Source organism: Cannabis sativa, chromosome 8, assembly GCF_029168945.1.
Source record: "Cannabis sativa cultivar Pink pepper isolate KNU-18-1 chromosome 8, ASM2916894v1, whole genome shotgun sequence".
In the NCBI taxonomy this organism is placed as follows: Eukaryota; Viridiplantae; Streptophyta; class Magnoliopsida; order Rosales; family Cannabaceae; genus Cannabis; species Cannabis sativa.
In genome coordinates, this window is record NC_083608.1 from 35198436 (window position 1) to 35220236 (window position 21801).

At 30.6% G+C, this 21801-nt stretch overlaps 1 protein-coding gene across 1 annotated transcript; it reads right to left on the reverse strand.

The window, feature by feature from the left end:
• Positions 1-9714: 9714 nt before the first annotated feature.
• LOC115699409 (gamma aminobutyrate transaminase 3, chloroplastic) lies at positions 9715-20112 on the reverse strand. The gene is made up of 19 exons (XM_030626799.2): positions 19926-20112; positions 18845-18990; positions 18645-18729; positions 18467-18539; positions 18212-18309; positions 17838-17930; positions 13106-13179; positions 12981-13019; positions 12817-12905; positions 12646-12722; positions 12469-12543; positions 12251-12298; positions 12067-12150; positions 11889-11976; positions 11704-11782; positions 10858-10948; positions 10699-10777; positions 10395-10510; positions 9715-10034 (listed from the first exon to the last, which is right to left on the reverse strand). Exons 1-19 carry the CDS (start codon positions 19968-19970, stop codon positions 9960-9962), a joined length of 1554 nt encoding a protein of 517 aa, XP_030482659.2. The 5' UTR covers positions 19971-20112; the 3' UTR covers positions 9715-9959.
• Positions 20113-21801: the final 1689 nt, after the last annotated feature.

Sequence of the window (21801 nt, forward strand, 5' to 3'; positions counted from 1 at the left end):
TAGTCTTTTGGCCACAAAGATTGGATTATGCTAAATAATTGTTTATCTAGTGTTTGATCATGCTCGAAGATTGGATAATTTAATCTAATTAATCTTATTCAAGAGTGTGAGATAAATAATTTTTCACATTATTACTTTTTAAATTTTTAATTCTGTAAAATATATTTTAAATATGAAAAATAAATTAAATGGATGCGTTATTTATAATTTTTTTTATTAAAATTAGTAAAAATATATATTTTTTTTAGAAGAAAGAGAGAAAGAGATGAAGAAAAATAGAAAAATTAAGGTTTTTTTTACTTATATGACATTATTAGCGTCAGAGTTCGTCGTTAATGCTGCCGCTAATAATATTACGATATTTTTTCAATTTTTTAGAAGAGCTCGCTGCTAATGTCTGTCGCTAATAAAAATTCAAATCAAATGAGAGAGAATTTTTTCACCTAATTATTAACGGCAGACAATAGTAACAGGCCCGCCACTAATAACCTTTCTTATTATTTTTTTAAATCAAGTAATATTAGCGGTGGACCATGTTTCCCGCCACTAACACTCCAATTATTAGTGGCGGAATTGGCCTGTCACTAATAAATCTGCAACTATTAACTTTTTTCTTGCAATAACCTTTCTTATTGTTTTTTTTAAAAAAAAAAAAAATCAACCAACATTAACGGTGGATTATGTTTTTTGTCGCTACTGCCCCATCATTAGTGACAAAATTAGCCCGCTGCTAATAAATTTGCAACTATTAATTATTTTTCTTGTAGTGGGGGTTGACTTAGTTCTAGATTGTAGATTCTGAAAACTATCATAATGCTCCCATTCAAAAAAAAAATATTGTATAAAAATTCTATTTAGTCACTTAGGTCGGCTTGTATGAAATAACTTGTAATATTTTGAGAATACTTTTACGAGATCCTAGACATGACTTTAATATTTTATTTTAAAGTAATGTATGTTTTTATTACAAGTTATCTGTTCAATTAAGTAAAATTTATTTTAAATCACTTCGCTTATGGACCCCAATTAACAAGATTAGCATATTTTAATTTTGACACGTAGCGTTTCTCTAGACGTTATAATATTTATTTATTTTAAATATATTTTATTTTTGAACTCTCTTCCACATGTCGTGATCATATTTGTTGCTCGAAATGTGTGCATAATAACTTTTTATAATTTTTTTTTTTGCACATAAATAATAAGGTAGCCTATTAATATATATATATATATATATATATATATGGGACACTTCTTAATGGGTAATACTCATTGATGGGAACTACAAAAAATTAATAAGGTAACAATCTAATAACTTTTTATGGCAAGTTTCTAACAATTATTTAAAAAAAAAATTATATTTATTTTTTTATAAAATTGGAAATAATAATTACAACTAATAGTTTGAAATTACTACTTTATTATTTTATGAAATTGTGAGTTTATTAATAATTTATTATTGTAAAATTAAAAATCATTTACATGTATATTAATGTGTTTTTTTTATTAGGAGAATAAGAGCTTTATTGTGGAATCCAATTGTCTTAATATTATTCATACTCTTAAAAATAAAACGCTACAATACTTCTTAGTTCTTACTTAGGCTATCATTGTTAGAGAAATATTATTATCATCCAATGATTTTTTGATATTACCATGCATCATTCTCCTAGAATAACTAATGAGGTATTGTTCATTATTTATATTTTTAGGATTGGAAGATGATAATCTTGTTTAGGGGTCAAATATAATTTTTTGTGCTGAAATTCTTGTGTTGGCAATTGCTATTATTCAATAATGTTTATGACACTTTTTTCTTCCTTCATTTTTTTTTTGTTAAATTTTTTTTTATTGCTTTTGTTCTTATAGATTTTGGTAAGCTCAAGTATTTTTTTTGAAAAATAAAAACATATAAATAATTGTTAATTATTATGAAATTAAAGATTTTAGTTTTAGAAAAAATCTTATACATTTTATATGTATTACAGTTTAAAGCTTAAAATTATTATTTTTTTGTTTTCAGTAATGCAATTTAGAATTCTAGTTTAGATAAATATACACTTTTTTTCTTCTTAATCTTTAGAATGATTTTTATTAAAAAAATAGTTTGTTAGTTTTTTTTAATGTGTTTTATTTTTTAAATAACAATTCCATTTATAAATTTTTTATTTCTATTAATAGTTTTATCTATTTTAGGAATATAGAGAATAACAAAATAGGAAATATTAATTTTTTAATATTTAATTAATGATTATAAATATCAACCATTAGATATTTGATCCAATGGTCAAGAATAAAATACCCATGCATGGGTAATACCCATTAAGAGCATACCCATATATATATAGGGAAATTTCATTAATTGACCCTAATAATACAACTTATATCAAAAATTGGACCCTTTTATTTTTTGTACAAATTGATACCACTAATTCAAAAAGATTCCTAAAATACCCCTAAAATTAAATTTCACTCATTCTCTCTGACTTTCCCTCTCTCTCACTTTCCCTCTCTCGCTCTCTCTCTCTGACTTTCCCTCTTCACAAACCAGAAACGTCGACCTCGACCCATCTCCACCACGAACCAGGAACCCATAAACCCCAAACCCCCAAACCAGCAAACCCATCTCCGTCGACCATCTCCACCACGAACCCAACAAACGAGGCGAACCCAACCCACGAGCAGGACCCGTCTCTCTTTCTCTGCCTATTGCTCTCGACATTGGAACCCAACCCACCCACACCCACGGCCGACATTGGAACCGAACCAATTTTCAGAGGTCGTAGCCACGAAAACCAGAACAGAGGTCGTCCCCAAAACCACGAACAGTCAAAGGTAAGTTTTTTTCTTATTAAAAAATAGAATTTTCATAGACTGGATGGGAATTTGTGTATGTTATTCTGATTAGATTGTTTTAGGATGTGTATACGAACTTGTGCTTGTTTTTCTGCATGTTAATCAGTAGTGTTTTATTGTTCAAACAAGTTGTCGATAGGTTATCGATATAATGTCGACAAGATTGAAAGTGTTTGAGTCTGTGTTGTTAGTGTATGTCGATAGGATATCATTGGTATGTCGATAGGATGTCGACCTTATTTGGAATAAAAGTGGAGGTCTATAATATCGATAGGATATCTACCTTATGTCGATATCTTGTCGACTATTGTTATGTAGTTGATATATGTTAGTGTATGTCGATAGGATATCATTGGTATGTCGATAGGATGTCGACCTTATTTGGAATAAAAGTGAAGGTCTATAATATCGATAGGATATCTACCTTATGTCGATATCTTGTCGACTATTGTTATGTAGTTGATATATGTTTGATAATGTCGACAGGATATCGACAGATTGTCGATATGTTGTCCACAATGTTATTTTTTTACTGTTTCTGTGATAATGTCGACAACATGTCGACAGTATGTCGACTGTTTATCGACCAAATTTTTTGTTTACTTACTGTTTGATAATGTCGACAGAATATCGACATGATGTCGATGTTATGTCGACTATTTTTTAATTTTTGTGGCAGTTATATTGATTTGTTTTTTGTTTTTTCAGATGGCTCCCAGACTCATTATTCCAGCACCCGAGCATTTCACTGGCCGCGTCACATATAGGGGCACTGGAATTTTTGCAAAAATTAAAGCTCGGTTTGAGGAGTTCAACCTTAACAACACGGCGAAGGAAAGCCGTTTCGGGAGCTTCTGGAATGCCGTACCACTGACATTCTCCTCGGTGTTATTTCACCAGCTGATGCTCCACAAAATGAAAGTGGATGCTCAGGAGGAGTTGAGGATGAGGTTTTATGTTGGTCGGAAGGAGGTCCGATTCGGGGTGCTGGAGTTTGCACTCATTACGGGTTTGGACGAGAGAGAGAGAGTGGTGCACGAGAGAGAGGGAAGAGGGAAGAGAGAGAGAGAGAAATACCACTTTCAGATTTTAGCATTTTTTTTTTATTTTTTTAAAAAAAGGGTAAAATGGGAAGTTCATGTAATTAATGGACTAAATTTGTACAAATTAAGGAAGGGTATAAATTTTGATATGGCTTGTATTATTAGGGTCAAAAATTGAAATTTCCCTATATATATATATAAATTTTAAATAAGAAAATTATTTTAAAGTTACTAGTTTTTAACTAAAAATTTTAAGAGAAACAACTACACCGTTAGTTTTCAAAATAATTTGACAAAAAGAAAAAGTATTTAATAAATAAATAATCTTTTACAACTTTTTTTTTATTTTTTTTTAATGTTATGTGCGTAAATATATAAATTTTCTGTATTATGTTTATCAAATAATAATAATTATAATATTAAATTGTCCGAGATCAAAATTCTGTTGCACCTATACAATAAAAAGGGTCATTTACAAAAAATTATAACTCTACTGTAATGCCGATTAAATTTTTTTATTATTATATTGCTATAAAAAATGTTATATACTGTATTTATTTATATAGTCTTACAAATTCCCATATTTATTTATATTCTAAACAGTATACATATATTAAAATATTTTTCTAATATTTAATCATTTTTTATATAAAAATTGTTATATATTTTATTTCTTAGAATCTTCATCAATTATTATTTATATAAAAAAAATATTACTAATTATATTTATATTAATATAACATGAATTTTTATCAAAAATTTATATAATTTAGTATTTAATTGAATATATTTTAGTTCATTTACTTTTTATAATTATTGATTTAACAAAAGAAGAAAAAGAAAATTAAATACCTCCTACAAATTATTTACAATATCAATTAAATATATAATAATTTTTATAATTTTGTAATTAGCACATAAATAACAATGTATATTAATATAAAATAAATTAAAATTATTAAGTTTAAAATAAGAAATTATTTTAATAGCTAAGAGTTTTAAGAAAAACACCTATATTATCATTAATCTTCAAAATAATTAACAAAAAAAATTAAGCTTTTAATATAACTTTTTTTTATTGGGAAGAGTATATATTGTAGATAAGTTTTTACAACTTTGTTATTATTTTGTTTTAATTTAATATATGTTTTCTTAAAAAAAAAAAAATTGATCATCAATGACTTTAAAACATCTATACAAGGAAAAGACAAGTTGAGACGTAAAGTAGGGAAGCAATTTAGGTGACGATACGTAGATTTGACATGAACACGACTCGAGATTTTACGAGTTTGACACAATGACATGAAAATTTTGCTACTCGTATATGTGTTTTATCAATTTTTTATGTTACGGGTCTTGTTCGTGTCTATCATCTAAATTAAATTTTAAAATTCAACATAACACGAGCATGGCATAATGACATTAAAATCAACAATTTAGTTTACAACCTGCCAACACAATATACGATTTTGTGTGTTCGATCTGACACGAACTTATTCGAGTCGTGTTCGTGTCTGTGTTTTCTTTGTATTTTTTTCGTGTCACGTGTTGTGTTCGTGTCGGGAACTTTTTAGTAAATTTAAGACAACACAACACGAACACGACACACCAACACTAATTGTCACTCTATTTGTAAAGCATAACAAGCACAAGAAAGTTTAATTCCAATCCAAATAGCACATGTAACATTGTTTACAATGCATGATTGACTACAATATGTGCTACTTGATTAGTATTCTCACAAATAAAATTCAAACCAATTACGCATTCATGTGTAATATTGATTTATTTTAATATGAATTAAAAAATATTTATTAATTTATTTTTGAGTAATTTGTGGCGTAAATACCTAAATTTTTAACTCTTTATTGCAGATAAATACCTAAGTTTAATTTTTTACGGTAATAATACCTTAGTTATATTTCTAGAACTTTCCTAGTTACCTGGCCATTAAGTGTCAAGTTAATATCCACGTGTTATAAAATTTAATGATCTAGACTAATTAGGGTCTGCCATGTGGCCATTAACTTAACATTTAATGGTCAGGTGCCTAGGGAAGTTCCAGAAATTTAGCTTAGGTATTATTACTTTCAAAAATTAAACTTGAATATTTATCTGCAATTGAACATTAAATTTAGATATTTATACTACAAATTACTCATTTATTTTAATATGAGTTACTTGATTATATCCTTATTTAAATATACGTTGATGTACACATATTAATTTATATTTTTTTTTTATGAATTATTGAACTTATTAGATTTTTTTTATGAACCAGAAAATTGTATTGCTCAAAAAATAATTTTATAAAGAAAATAAATCTAAGAAAGACATAAAATATAATCTTTAAAAAATAAATTTTAAAAATAGTTAATCCTCAATAAACTTATTAAAATAAATATTTTTTGAAAGCATCATACTAAAACATACTAAAAAAAATATCTTTACAAAAATATGAAAAATTAAAAAATTAATAATTAAGTGTACTAAAGAATAAAATAAAATAACTATTAAAATTTAGTTTTTTAGAAAAAGAAGAAGAAGAAGAAGAAGAAAACAATAGTGTAAAGACAAAAAAAGTATAAAAATATTACTAGCTAGGTTCCACTATTACTATCATATTTCTTCAACTTTACTACCATTAAATCAACAATCAAAGGCTAGAAAAGTATCCCTACCATAAAGACAAAATCAAAGTCTCTACCATGGATATTTCCTAAAATGTTATACTTAATGATTATTGAGATATACAAACCATATTAGTTAGGTGATTCTGATCCAAACATATATAATAAAATCATAACATCTGAACTATAACTTGCCAAATAAGAATCTTTCTTACTTAAAAGCATCGTGACAAGTTAGAATTTAAGATAAGATGAATGAGGTTCCATCTCAAAATAAATTGGTTATGGGATGATAACCCATTCATCTCTTTAACATCCCTCCTCAAGATGGTAGCTATTTTATTTGCTCACCATCTTCGACAATTCGATCATAAGCGTCTTTTTCTCGGCTTTTTATTTTGGCTCACTGTCCTGAATCACAAGTGACTTTTTTTACTTTGGCTCTTGGATCAATTACTTTTGAATTTTTGGTAGCTTTTTTTAGCACTATTTCGATCGGTTTTTTTTTTTTTTTGTCAGATAGTCGTTAGAGAGTTTTTTTTTCTCTCATACTATGTTAGAATTTGGGATAAGATGAATGAATTTTTATCTCAAAACCAATTGACTATAGGAGGAGTAGCCCCATTCATCTTATATATTCTATTATATTTCTACACATTAATAATGTGGAACTCTCTAACATATCCTAAACGCTTACACATTAATAATCGTGACTTATATTTTATCTTGTAAATAAATGTTACTTTTCTTTTTTCTTAAAAAAAAAGACAAGTTTATAAAAGTAGTACCATTACATAAACAATATATTAATTATAATTTTCAAATAATAGTACTGCTTCATTATATAGTAAGACTATTATATTTAAGAATAAATTATAATTTATTCTATATAAATATATTTTTTAGATAAAAATGATTTCAAATAACCTCTAAATTGTAATATTTATACATTTAATGCTTTAAAATTGTAAAGAATGTGCTAAAAGAATCGTACATGAGCTTCTTTGCTTACAAATATTTTTATAGCAACTAGTACTACATTAACTTAAAACAAGTAGCTTCTCCGAACATATTTTACTTAGGGGTGTTCATCCGATCCAATCCGCACTTTTTTGGTCAAACAGCATCCAATCCGCACTAAGTGCGGATTTCATATTTTGGATCCAATCCGATCCGCATAAGAGTTTAAATCCAATCCAATCCAATCCGCAATAGTGCGGATTGGATCTGTTATTTTTTTAATAATAAATTATTTAATATTTCATAGAAAAAAAATTAAAAAAAGACTATTGGTTCTTAATCTCCAATAATAATCTATTTCCATCTCTATTTATATACAAATCAAACCAATATACATATATATATATCAATATATATGTACTTATTTTTAGATTTACACTACAATATATATGTATCTCTTACTAAAATAACTAAGCTAGTATACATATATTTAAATTTATGTGTATGTGTCTATGTGAATAAGAATTATTTTTCTTGTGTTTTTTATTATAAAATAAATAAAATGCACCAACTCAATATGTTACTAAAAGAAGTTTGTGTTTTTTTGTTTTTTAATTAATATATATTATATATTATAATTTTTTAAAAATATGCATAATTAAGTGCGGATTGGATTAGATCGGTTACTTTTTGAGGTCAAACAACATCCAATCCGCACAAGTGCGGATTTTGGATTTTTCAATCCAATCCAATCCGCACAAGTGCGGAGATCCGCATTTTACGGATTGGATTGGATTGGATCGTGCGGATTGGATTGGATCGGATACTTTGTGAACACCCCTAATTTTACTATCTTCTTTTCTCTTTCTTTCTAAAAATTACAAATATTAAAAAAAATATTAGTAAATACAATTATAGATTCTATATTTTGTAAAATTTAATAATTGACAATTCAGATCTTATATTTTTTAAAATAATACAAAATAAATCCTGAGCTTAATTTTTATCGAATTAAAACTTAATAATAAATTGACCTGAAAATGTTATGACAAGAAAGGTTATATTTCTTGTATCTGTTTGTGCTAGAAATTTATTTTAAGTGGGTTATGTTAAAAAAATGACAAAAAATAGAATTTACTGTCTCTTTTGTATCATTTTGAAAAATACAGGGTCTGAGTTGTTATTTAATAAAATAGAGTCCAATTTGTAACTTTTATAAAACACAATATCTTAAATAATATTTACTTAGAAATTACCAATAGTTAATAAAATATTTAAATATGTAGAAAAAAATTAATTTGATATATAACGTAATGTAAAATAATATGTATTTTAAAAGATCGAAGAGATTTTTACATTACATACTGAAATTTTTAACTTTTTTTTTTATGCGAATTTTTTTTCAAACATACTGTGTTTTTTTTTTTAAATATTGTGTAAGTTTTATACTGTATACTATTTTAAGTTTTCAAGTTGTTCTTGTTTTTTTAGTTATTCCACTATTATTTTAGTTCATCTGTTTTGTTATTTTACGGTTATTTTATAAAAAAAATATTTTTATAAAAAATTTATTTGACAGTAAAATTTAAAACTTTTACCTAAAATTCAATATTTTATAAAAACCTCAATGTTAATAGGAGTAGAGAAGTTATCGGGAGAACATATATACGTGAGAAGGTAGTAAATTAATATACCAAAACTCATTATAAAACAAAAATATAATTTTTAAAATAATACTAATTAATATATCAAGATCACAAAATATTTAAAATGAAATATATCAATGTTTTGTTTTTAAAATGTGTAATTTAAAATAGAATAATTTGTAGTATAAATACTCAAATATAATTTTTAGTTGCAAATAAATAACTAATTTATTTTTTAACGATAATAATACTAATTTATATTTTTTGAACCCCATAGGTACTGACCATCAAATGTCAAGTAATTATCCACGTGTCATTTTCTTATTAATAGATTTAAATTAATTTTTTTTTTTTTAAAATAAAGATAAATATTTAATGACTTAAACCAATAAAAAATTATCACGTTTACTTAACACTTAACAACTAATTATTTACAAAAATTCTAAAATTATAATTTAAATATTATTATCACCAAAAATTAAACTTAAATATTTATGTGCAAATTACTCTTTAAAATATAAAATTTGTATATATGGTAATGTATAGTAATAAGGAAATAGTTCATATTAACCTACAAAATTAAAAACAGTAACATTTCCTTACTTTATACCTGATTAATGGCCATTTTCTCCAATAATGAAGTTACATGTAAAAATACCCATAAAATGAAGGTAGAACTAGAATAATATTCGTTATTGAGAAAGCAGAGAACAAACACAAAGATATTTGCTTATTTTAACAACAATTCTTTGGAACAAACAAGTACCTTTTCCCTTTACATAAACCCAATTGACTTCTTTCGTCATTATCATCTATACTTGCACCTACTTCTGTTGAGACTTGAGTTCCTTCACCCTCTCTTCAGTTGCCTTCAGCGCTTTCCCATAGATGCTTATTAACTGAAATTTTGTCAAAGATAAAATAATGTCATGCTCTTGTAATCAACACTTCATTCTAGTTATAACCACCATTGGAGTAAACAATGGTAATAATGGAGGCCACTAAACATCAACTCTCAACGATATTCGTATTACCAAACAGTACTAGCCAATTATGCAAAACTATTGGTACTAGCTCCTAACAGTTGTTTTATGTTTTCAAATCATCGTCCACCTATCCGATTCACTCAAAATAATCCCCTTGAAACCAATGATCAAACCTGTGTTTCCAGTAATGGTTTTTCTACTTTACTCAAACTCGTTAAGAGTGACTCACTAATTCTGTTTTGAGGGTTCAGTGTAAGGATTCTTTTACCATACCTGCTCAAGTTCTTCAGGAGACATAATAAATGGAGGAGACATCATAATGTTATCCCCTGAAACACGTACTAACATGCCGTGCTTCTCGCATTGTGCTCCAAAATATGCAGCCACTCCTGTGATATCACACAGGCAAGGAGTGTCAATCAATGCAAGGGAAATGAAAGATGACCAAAACAACAATATCATACCATGCTTACGAGAAAACCAAACATGCACCACTAACTGCAATAATTTGCCAAACTAAAGGCCTTATTTCAAATAAAAAAAATCATCAGAAGATAAAAGATATGAGTAAACTTGCCCCATTCAGGAGGAAATGGATCGTTTGGTGACTTGTTATCTGTAAATTCTGTACCAATGATCAAACCTGTGCCCCTGATCTGCAAAACCACAATGTAAAATGTCATAATATTCCTGTATTATTGCCAAAATAACTAAACTTGAAGACACCAAAATGTACCTCCCCTATGATTGGACTGTCAGCAAAGGCTTTTAGACCATCTTGAAATCTTGGCGAAAGGCTGTTTACTTTACCCACTATGTCTCTTTCCCTAAAATGAAATGAAAATGTTTATGTGTTCTCTTTCTACATATAAACTGAACCAAACTCAGGGAAAAGGGAAGGAAAAAGAGGAACATATAAATTTCATGCTGAAGATGCTCAAACAGGAGCAAAACTTAATATTGTCCCTGACAAAACCAAAGCCTAGAATCTTTAAATATGTGAAGACCAGAGAACCTCAATTCTGAAATTTACCCAAGAATATCCAGTTACACTTTCACAGATGCATAAGAACTACTGTTTTCTATGCATCCATTGAACCACGTTTGATCTATAAGAACACATATGTTATCAAATGTGTTTACCACTGGTCAGCCGATGAAAAGTGCAACTTAAACATGAGATTATTGGCTTGACCAACTCCTCTGTGATCTAAATTATTTAAAGTCCATATTGAAATAAAAGACAAAGTTTATTAAATAGGATAGATGATCTAAACCCATTTTCTCACATCACTCCTTTTCTTTATTCATCTAATGAGACTAAGGAAAAAGGACATACACCTAGCATAATAGTGTTAGAATTTGGGATAAGATGAATAAGGTTCCATCTTAAAACCAATTGACAATGAGAGGAGTAGCCCATTCATTGACAATTTATTTCCACACATTAGTAATGTGGGATTAACTCTAATAGATAAATATACTATGATGAAAGTTGAATTCTTAAATAGGGTTGAATCACTGGAATCTAGGTTAATTTACAAGTTGGAATATACTAGGGATACTCAGAAAAGAAACTTACTTGTAGATCTTTAATGCTTCAAGTGCAACCGCACATGCAACAGGGTGCCCAGAATAAGTAAATCCATGAGAGAAAATGCCTGATGTAAAGAACAGAAGGAAAAACATGTGATAAGGATATCAGATAGACTAGATTACATGCTAATGAAAATATACTTAATAACAATGGAATCTTTGTCAGCATACCAAGCTTGTTACTTTGTGAGTATATGACTTCTGAAACTTTAGGGCTCACCATAACAGCTCCTATGGGCATATATGCAGAAGAAAGGGCCTGAGACATGCAACACCAATACCAGAATAAATAATTTTACAATGCAATTACGCACACCGCTCTACTAATTTTGAATCGACCTCACTTTACCTTAGCTACAGATACAAGATCTGGTTTTATGTTGTATTTGTCACAACCATACATTGTCCCAATCCTTCCAAATGCACAGATGACCTTAACATTGATAGTCAAATGGACAAATCCTCAGCCAAAGAAAATATTGAACTTTCTCATTAGTCATTGCCTAAAAAATTTAAGGAAAACTATAACATACCTCATCAGCAATAAAAAGAATGTCATATTTCTTCAAAATAGGTTGAATCTGCATAAAGCATCAGATTCTATGGTTAATAAGTTCAACTTTTACTTGTCCAAGGGGAAGAGGGGGCAAAGAAAGAATACTATTTAATTAGGTAGTATGGCATTATAGTTGATAGTATGAGAAAATATTAAGTGCAATTTGTAGAGAGAACCAGGTCCTGAGAACTTTACCTTATCAAAATAAGTGGCAGGAGGAGGTATAACACCTCCAGCCCCCATAACAGGTTCGGCAATAAATGCAGCTATCTGAAATAAACAACTATATTACTAAAGGTATATGTACAAAACAAAACATCTTTTACGACATAATGGAATCTATGCTAAAATGAATAATGTTGGAAATTTTACTGTATCTGGTCCCTCTTTCAGAATAAGATCTTCTAGATTTTTAGCTAATCTGGTTGAAAATTCTTCCTCAGTCTCACCTGCCACAACCAGTAGCATGTTAAGCTTGAAAAGACATGTCAATGAAAATGCTCAATCTCAGAAATTAGGCCATTAAATTTGGAAAATAATCACCTGGAAGATGAAACCTCCAGTAATGAGGACAGTCAGTGTGCAGTACAAATGGAGCTGGCAAATCAAATTTTTGATGCAAAGCCGGTAGCCTGACACAAGAACTTCTCAGTGAATAATTTGAAGGACTACATGTTAAAGGGGAGTACAATATAAACTTATCCTACCCAGAAAGGCTAGCAGATATCAATGTTGAACCGTGGTACCTGTAAAGTGATACTTAAATATCAGTGGCTATGCATGATAACAAGAATTCATAAAGAAAAGATTTAATCAAGAATAAAAGAAATACGATTTTGATCGAGCAATGAACTTCTTCTTGTCTGGTCGTCCAAGAGCATTATTGTAATACCACACCAGCTTAACCTAAATAAACAATTCATTTAGTTACAAAGTTAAAATTCATAGTATTTTGGCGTTGTTCATGTTAGAATATTAGTTGTATATTAATTGTAAAAATTAGGGTAAATTATATTTAGTAGTTTCCCATTTAGTCTCCTAAATTTGTATATAAATATATACTATTTCTATGGAATACAACCCACAATTCTATTCACTATTCTATACATGGTATCAGAGCAATACTTAGAATTGTGATTCGAAATTCGAAATTAGAATTCATAAAAAAAAATATAAGATTAGGGTTTGAGTTTAGGGTTCTTTTTTGGAAACTCTAGTTGGAGTGCGAGTTCTTTCCCACCGCCCACATATACAGATTGCCCAACCGCCGATATGCAAAACCTCAAAGTTCGGCAGCCAGAATCACCACGCATCGCCCATCACTGCAGCCCCGACTCCCATGCGCTGGTGCGTGAGGGCGCATTCGGCCTCCTTTTTGGTGACGGTCAACGTCCGTCACACTCCCAGCCCTTCCTCGTCCTCCTTGCATCGGTCTCCGACAGTTCTTCTCATTTTGTAGTTTGATTTTTTTGCCTTCTTCGTGTCTGTGTGTTCATTCTTTGATATTCGCTTTCTTCCTTTTCTCTTTCAATTATTTTTGCTTTCGAGATTATGGCAGAGATAAAATTAGATTCGAAATCAGTGGTTGTTTCTGATGTGGTTCCCGTGATGTCTAAAATCATGAACCATAAATTGATTGGTTCAAATTATTTGGAATGGAGTAAGATGATTCGACTTTATCTGAAGAGTGTTGACAAAGATGATCACTTGACTGACGATCCTCCCAAAGAAAAAGACGATTCAAGGAAAATATGGCTTTGTGAGAATGCTCGCTTGTTCCTTCAAATTCAAAATTCTATCGATAATAAGGTAATTAGTTTGATTAATCATTGTGAATTGGTTAAAGAACTAATAGATTACTTGGAGTTTTTGTATTCTGGGAAAAACAACATATATCGCATATATAATGTTTGCAAAGTCTTTTATCGTGCTGAGAAACAAGACCAATCTCTTATGAATTACTTTATGACATTTTAAAAAAACATATGAAGAGCTTAATCTGTTGTTACCATTTAGTCACGATGTGAAGGTTCAATAGTGCCAACGAGAGAAGATGGCTCTTATGAGTTTTCTTGCAGGATTCTTTTCTGAATTTGACCATGTAAAATCACAAGTTCTCTCTGATTCTAATGTTTTCTCTTTACAAGATGTGTTTACTCCTGTTCTTCGCACAGAAACTACCTCTTTAACTCCTCTTAATAGTGCCTTGGTGAGTCGTAACAATTCTGCACCAAGAAAAAACTCTACTCCAATGGATACAAAGGAAGTAATTCACAAGGACTTGATAATCGAACACTAGATTTCGGGAACATCATGTGCAACTATTTTAAGAAATCAGGCCACACCAAGTTTGAGTGTAGGAAGTTACAGTTCAAAAATCAACAAAAACACTGCTAATATTGCAAGAACTAGTGATGCATCTGACAATTCGGTCCTTATTTTTGCTGATGAATTTGCCAAGTTCTTGAGGTATCAGGAATCACTTAAGTTTTCATCTCCTTCTATCACTGCAATAGCTAATTTAAGTAACTCTAATGCATGCTTTCTTTCCACATCCTCAAAATGGGTTGTTGATTCTGGTACCACAAATCACATGACAGGTAATTCCAGTCTCTTTTCCACTTTTCAGTCTCATAGTCCCACTTCTGCTGTTACTTTAGCTGATGGATCATTATCTTCTGTTCTTGGATCTGGCATTGTTGCTCCCACACCTTTGCTCACTTTGTCAGCAGTCTTACATTTACCTAATTTGTCATTTAATTTGCTTTTGGTTAGTCAACTCACTCATAATCTAAATTGTTCAATCGCATTCTTTCCCGATCATTGTTTGTTCCAAAATCTTATGACGAAGAAGATTATTGGTAAAGGACGTGAATCTGGCAGCCTCTAATGTGTCCGCTCATACTTTGCGAAGTGATAATGCCAAAGAATACACATCTGCGCAATTTCAATCTTACTTGACCTCTAATGGCATGCTTCATGAAACTTCTTGTGTTGATACTGCACCTCGAAATAGTGTAGCAGAACGTAAAAACAGACATCTTGAAACTGCACGTGACCTCTTGTTTCAAATGAAAGTTCCTAAACTTTTTTGGGTCGATGTAGTTTCCACAGCATGTTTTCTTATTAATCGCATGTCATCCTCTATACTTAATGGTGAGATCCCATTTAAAAAAAAAATTCCTAATAAGTCATTGTTTCCAGTTGCTCCTCGGGTATTTGCTCGTGATGTCTGACCAATTGTCACCAAATTAGACCCTAAGGCATTAAAGTGTGTCTTTCTTAGTTATTCTCGTCTTTAGAATGGATATAAGTGTTATTGTCCTGATTTTAACAAGTATCTTGTTTCTATTGATATTACCTTTGTAAAAAATACACTTTATTTTTCATCTTCACCTACTCTTACTCGTCAGGGGAAGGATGATGATTCGTTGGTATATTCTGTCACATCCTCTGCGTCTGATACATGTTCTAACGAGTCTCTTGTTCCTTCACCTGCCTCGGTCATAACTCTCACAATGCCTACACCTCCACCACCGCCACCACCGCCACCACTTCCTAGGCCTCCTATAGTGTACACTAGGCGTCAACCTCCTCCACCTCTCGTTTCATGTTCTGCACCTGCATTTTCGTCATCAGATCCGGAATTCAAAGATGATCTTCCTATTACACTATGTAAAGGTAAACACCAATGTACTTTTCCTATTTCTTCTTTTGTTTCTTATAATCATCTCTCCTCTTCTTCTTGCTCTTTTATTGCTTCTCTTGATTCTATCACTATTCCTAAAACTGTTCGTGAAGCAATGTCTCATCCTGGTTGGCTTTTTGCAAATGGTACTTGGGACTTGGTTAATTTACCTTCAGGAAAACATGCCATAGGGTGCAAATGGGTGTTCATGGTTAAATTCAATCAAGATGGAACAATTGCTCGCTTAAAGGCCCTTCTTATTTCCAAGGGTCATGCTCAAACCTATGAAGTGGACTATTGTGATACTTTTTCTCGTGTTGCTAAACTCACATCTGTTCGACTATTTATTTCCATGGCAGCTACTCATCATTGGTCTTTGCATCAGCTTGATATTAGAAATGATTTTCTTCATGGAGATCTTGAGGAAGAAGTGTATATGGTGAAACCTCCTGGGTTTGTTGCTCAGGGAGAGTTAGGGCAAGTTTGTCGTCTTTGCAAATCTTTATATGGACTAAAACAAAATTCTCATGCTTGGTTTGGTAAATTTAGTCAGACTGTTAAGAAATTTGGCTTGTTGAAAAGTAAGTCAGATCATTCAGTGTTCTATAAAAGATCAATTGTTGGTGTCATTTTGTTTGTGGTGTATGTTGATGACATTGTTATTACTCGAAATGATACTGGAGGCATCTCAGCCCTTAAGTCATTCATTCATACCCAGTTTCTTACGAAGGATTTAGGGGTGCTCAAGTATTTCTTGGTGTTGAAGTTTCTCGGAATAAATAAGGTATTTTTCTGTCTCAAAGGAAGTATGTACTTAATTTGTTAATTGAGACAGGAAAATTGAGAGTAAAACCATGTAATGCTCCAATGAATCCAGTTGTGCGTCTTACACGTGATGGGGAATTATTTGAAGATCCTGAGAAATATCGCAAATTGATTGGAAAGTTGAATTATCTAATTGTGACTCGTTTAAATATTGCATTCCCAGTTAGTGTCATTAGTCAGTTTATGTCTTCTCCAACAATTCATCATTGGGCAGCATTAGAGCAAATTTTATGCTACTTGAAAGGAGCACCAGGACGGGGTATAGTTTACAAGGATTATGGACATACCCAGATTAAGTGTTTCTTTGATGCAGATTGGGCAGACTCCAGGGTAGATAGACGATCCACTTCAAGATATTGTGTATTTGTTGGGGGCAATCTAATCCTTTAGAAAAGTAAGAAACAAAATGTTGTGTTTAGATCCAATGCTTAATCAGGGTATAGAGCTATGGCACAGTCTGTGTGTGAGGTAATATGGATTTATCAACTTTTGATTGAATTCGAGTTTAAGATTTCTATTCCAATAAAATTGTGGTGTGATAATCAATATGCTCTTCATGTTGCCTCAAATCGTGTGTTAAACGAACGAACGAACTAAGCACATTGAGATTGATTATCATTTTGTTCGTGAAAAAATTCAACAAGGCCTGATCTCCACAGGATACATGAAGACCGGAGAACAAATAGGAGATATTTTTACAAAAGCTTTGAATGGGGTGCGAGTTGATTATTTTTGTAACAAGCTGGGCATGATTAACATCTATGCTCCAGCTTGAGGGGGAGTGTTAGAATATTAGTTGTAAAAATTAGAATAAATCGTATTTAGTAGTTTTTCATTTAGTCTCCTAGCTTTGTATATAAATATATACTATTCTATGGAATACAACACACAATTCTATTCACAATTCTCTACCATTAACATTAATTGAACGTTCAGTTTTCACCTACATTCTTCTCCAAGCACTAAATCAAGCACCAGAACATTACATAGTGACATAATTCACACCAACTACTGACACAGCCATATTGACATGATGTACAAACTGACAAACCTGGGTATCATTGGCTTCTGATCCACTGTTCGTAAAAAAAGCTTTTGCCATTTTGCTTGCTGTAAAAGTTTCTAAGAGTTCCTTGGCTAGATCCTGTAAGATGAAATAATAACTCAGTATCATGCAAAGAGCATGTAAAAAAAAGTACAAAGAAAAGTAATTTCTATTTTAATATAAACAACTAAATGAATATATAATGTTCCAAAGTATATCTTAGAAAAATTGACTATCGAAAGGGTGTGTAACTGTAACTATATTGGTACAGGATTGTAGTTGTAATTTTGACCAAAAAAAAAAAGCTTTTCCGATTTATTTTTTTTTTTTAAAAAAAAAAAAACAAGTAAATGACATGAACATGTAAAGTGAATGGATACCAATGAAGGTTTTGTTGTACGATTCCAGAAGGAGTGGTAAAAAGGCAAGGTATTCAACTGTTTGGTTGCAGCAGCAACAAGTCGAGGTTCATTTCCCCCTGTAAATATCTCAGATTAGTAAATACAATAAAATGTGTAGCAATCAAAAGCATTGAAAGTAAAAAAAGAATATCTATATCAATTATCTAATTAAAAAACAACACTGAAGCAAATAACAAGCCAAGAAATAGAAAATGTCAACAAACATAGGCAAACCTAATGCTGTGCACCAAAGACCAGCAAGTGCATCAAGATACTTCTTTCCATTAGAGTCATAAACATAGGAACCCTGAAACCATAATGAAGTAAGTTATAGATTTTAACAAGACAAACAGCTCCAGAATAGTTAAGGCATATGAACTTTTATTGTAAAGGATAACTTTATGAAGTTCACCTCAGATTTTTCTATGATCAAAGGATGCACGTCAGAAGACTGCCACCCAGCAGTGAAAGGTGCAAGCATATCATGGCCTTTGAACCTGAAAAATCCAAAAACGTTAAACTACGCACACTGGTTCAGAAATTGTGTCTAAGCATGCACATTTAAATAGATACAAACTTATAACAAAGAAAAATTAATGAAGCATCTGTTACCCTTCAATTCCACTTTTCAGATCAGTTGCCGAATCTTCCTTTTGGACAGATGCATCGGTGCTGTAATGTCGGGCGAATGAGGAAACCTGAAGAATATGGTCCTGCAGAAGTCTAGAAGCAACAGCATATTTCGTGCACGAACCAAGCTGAACGAATACAAACCAGATTGATTGGTAACACAAAGAAATCTTGGATGAGCAGCAGTAAAGCACAGTAGCTAAAACAGAGAGAAGTTAGTAGACCTTGCCTATTCATGTTTTTGTATTGCTATTTACATATGTTATACTACATAAAAGATCACATGCACTTAATACCCTTATGAATCAAGCTACTATAGAAACGTTGATATCATCCAAGCATGACATGCGCCATAATTTATCTAAGCAAGACATGCTTAATTTCTGAAGCATTCAGTGTAAGAAAAATCTGTTTCTTAATAAATGGTCAATTAAATTTGTAGAACCACTCATTTCAGGGCAACTTGATTTGTTATTATGTCAAAGAAAAATTAATGTAAGACTTTAAATGTTTGACTTTCACAAGATGCAAATATCATGGCGATGGTATCTTGAGACCTATAAAAAGACCCAGAGATAGTTCAACGCAAAAATTAGGTAATGGAACAAAACCAATAAAAGCACGGCTTACACACATTTTCTTTTTCCCATTTTCACCTATATTTTTCTTCTTAGCATCTAAACAAAAAAGTTGAGTACCTTTTAGAACCAAATCAACATAGATCTATAGCAAGATGTGCAAAAGCACTTTGACCTCAAAAGAACTATTTAAATATTATCGACAACAGCAATGATCTATAATCAGATACCATGCAACAATGTGAAAAGAACAGGAAGAAAAGTCAAATGAGATAACAGAATTTCAAGCTTTTCCATCTTAGGAGCAAAACAACAGTGTGTAAAAGTTAAAAAAATAATAAAAAATGGCCAAAAGAAAAGTTTATTAGAGGAATATTTAGAAGAATCTAAACACAGAAATTGATCCATAGGGAAAACAAACAAAGGTCGAAATTCAACAGAAAATCCAAACCAATCAATTGAAAAAAGAAGAAGAATAAGAGTACCTGAGTTCTAAGGTTGGATCGAAGAAGAGTACTGATACGATTCATTGTGTGGGATTGTCCTTCTCAGCTGCACAAATCAGAAACTGAAAGGAGTGTCTTCCCAGACTACCTCACTTTATATGCTGTTTTTTTAATTATAATGTAATTATTTATTATTATTATAATTATTCAAATTGAATAGAATAGTCTTCCTTTTCAAAAAAAAAAAAAATAAAATTAGTCTTGTATATTTATCCTAATGACGTATCACTGACTACCCAAACGTGTACACTGTCAATTTTTATCATACAAGTACACAATTCATATCATTCATTTCTATTTTTATACATTGTCTAATACATTTTTATTTCTATTATTGTTGTAGGTATTTAATTTTGGTGGGAAAGATCAAAAGATGGGGTAGAATTTGTTAGTTTGTTTCTTTTGTTACTTTTTCAGATTTTAGCCTTCTTTTATCTAGCTTTTTTTAAAGGCAATATTAGTTAGCTTTTCTAAGGCATTTTCGCACGTGATGTGTTTTATTAGATTATTGTCCGCTAAAAGCATTTCTAATAGTAGTATTCTTAAATATGTTAAAAATTTACACATCATCTCCAATGCCAAAGTATGAATCTATGCTTGAGAATTGAGAGCCTACTTCAAATGCTTGAGAAATTTCTTCTAATGCTAGTCGTGTGCGTGCGGCTAAAACGTTTATTCTTTTAAGTAAACATTTTGTACCTATTTAACTCAAAGAATATCATGTTAGACTTTTAATTGGGCTTACATTAAATTTTATTGGTTTTATTAAAACTTGGGTTGATTGGATAGTTCTTTGCTGTATTAGCCCATGTTGTTGGTGATCAATTGTTAATGGGCTTAGCATCTGTGAGTAAAGTCTAGGTGAAGCAGAAGTGTGGGCTTTTCTAGTTGACTGAAGCCTTTGATGAGCAGGCCCAGCCCAACTAGGGTTTTGTAGCTAAGTCTCCTCCCTAACTCTATAAATACATATTGTCTCATCACAATTGTATACCTTTTGATAATCAGAGAAAATAAACTGCTTCTGATTTAGAGATCTAGGGAGGAAGACTTAGTTGATAGTATTGCACTATCAAATTGGAGTAACTGCTGTGGATCAATCAGAGATAATTGCTATGGATCAATCAGGTACACATACTCAATTATCATATACTATTATTGTGTTCTATGTTATATACAAATAGATCTTGGGTTAATTGTTAATTTATCTAACATGTGGTATCAGATTGCCTATTGTATATGATTTAGAACCTATAATTAGTATAATTAATTTGTATATGTTAATTATCCATAATTTCATATCAATTTCGTTATTATTTTATGTGCAATTTTTTGTTTTTAAATCTTAAAACTTAAGGGGTTTTGTTTATTATTAAATTCTCGTTCTATTGATATATTATATGCATAAAATCATTGTGTATATTAAGAGAATTTTAAATTTAAAGTTTTAGGGTTTATATGATTATAATATGAAATTATATTTTGTGTATTTTGATTTTATTGTTTTTGATCTACAATTGATAATAGATTTCTCATAATTAATTGTTTATCAATGTCCCTACATAATTATTTTCGGATATAACTAAGGTTAGCATTACAATTTTTTTCTTTTGTGTTCTTCAATTTTGGGAGTGATTTTAGCAATAGATCTACCCATTTATTTTTTAATACACGAAATTAATAGTGTAAATCAACTAGAAATTGAATCCAGAGCAAAACCCATCCAAAATCCCCACTTTTCGACGAATTTTTGGCGGAAAACGATTGCGAACCCGATCGGCGAACCGGTCACGTGACCGGAACTGCCGACCCGTGGAGGTTGAAGACAACTCCGTAGCGAAGCCCACTCGCGCAGGCG

Excerpts from the sequence above, each read along its gene's own strand:
- LOC115699409 (XM_030626799.2), bottom strand. The coding sequence starts at position 19,970 with ATGAATCGTATCAGTACTCTTCTTCGATCCAACCTTAGAACTCAG. Across the intron at positions 18,540-18,644 it reads TGATCATAGAAAAATCTGAG|GGTTCCTATGTTTATGACTC; the intron begins GTGAACTTCATA and ends TTATGGTTTCAG. Across the intron at positions 10,778-10,857 it reads ACAGTCCAATCATAGGGGAG|ATCAGGGGCACAGGTTTGAT; the intron begins GTACATTTTGGT and ends GTGGTTTTGCAG.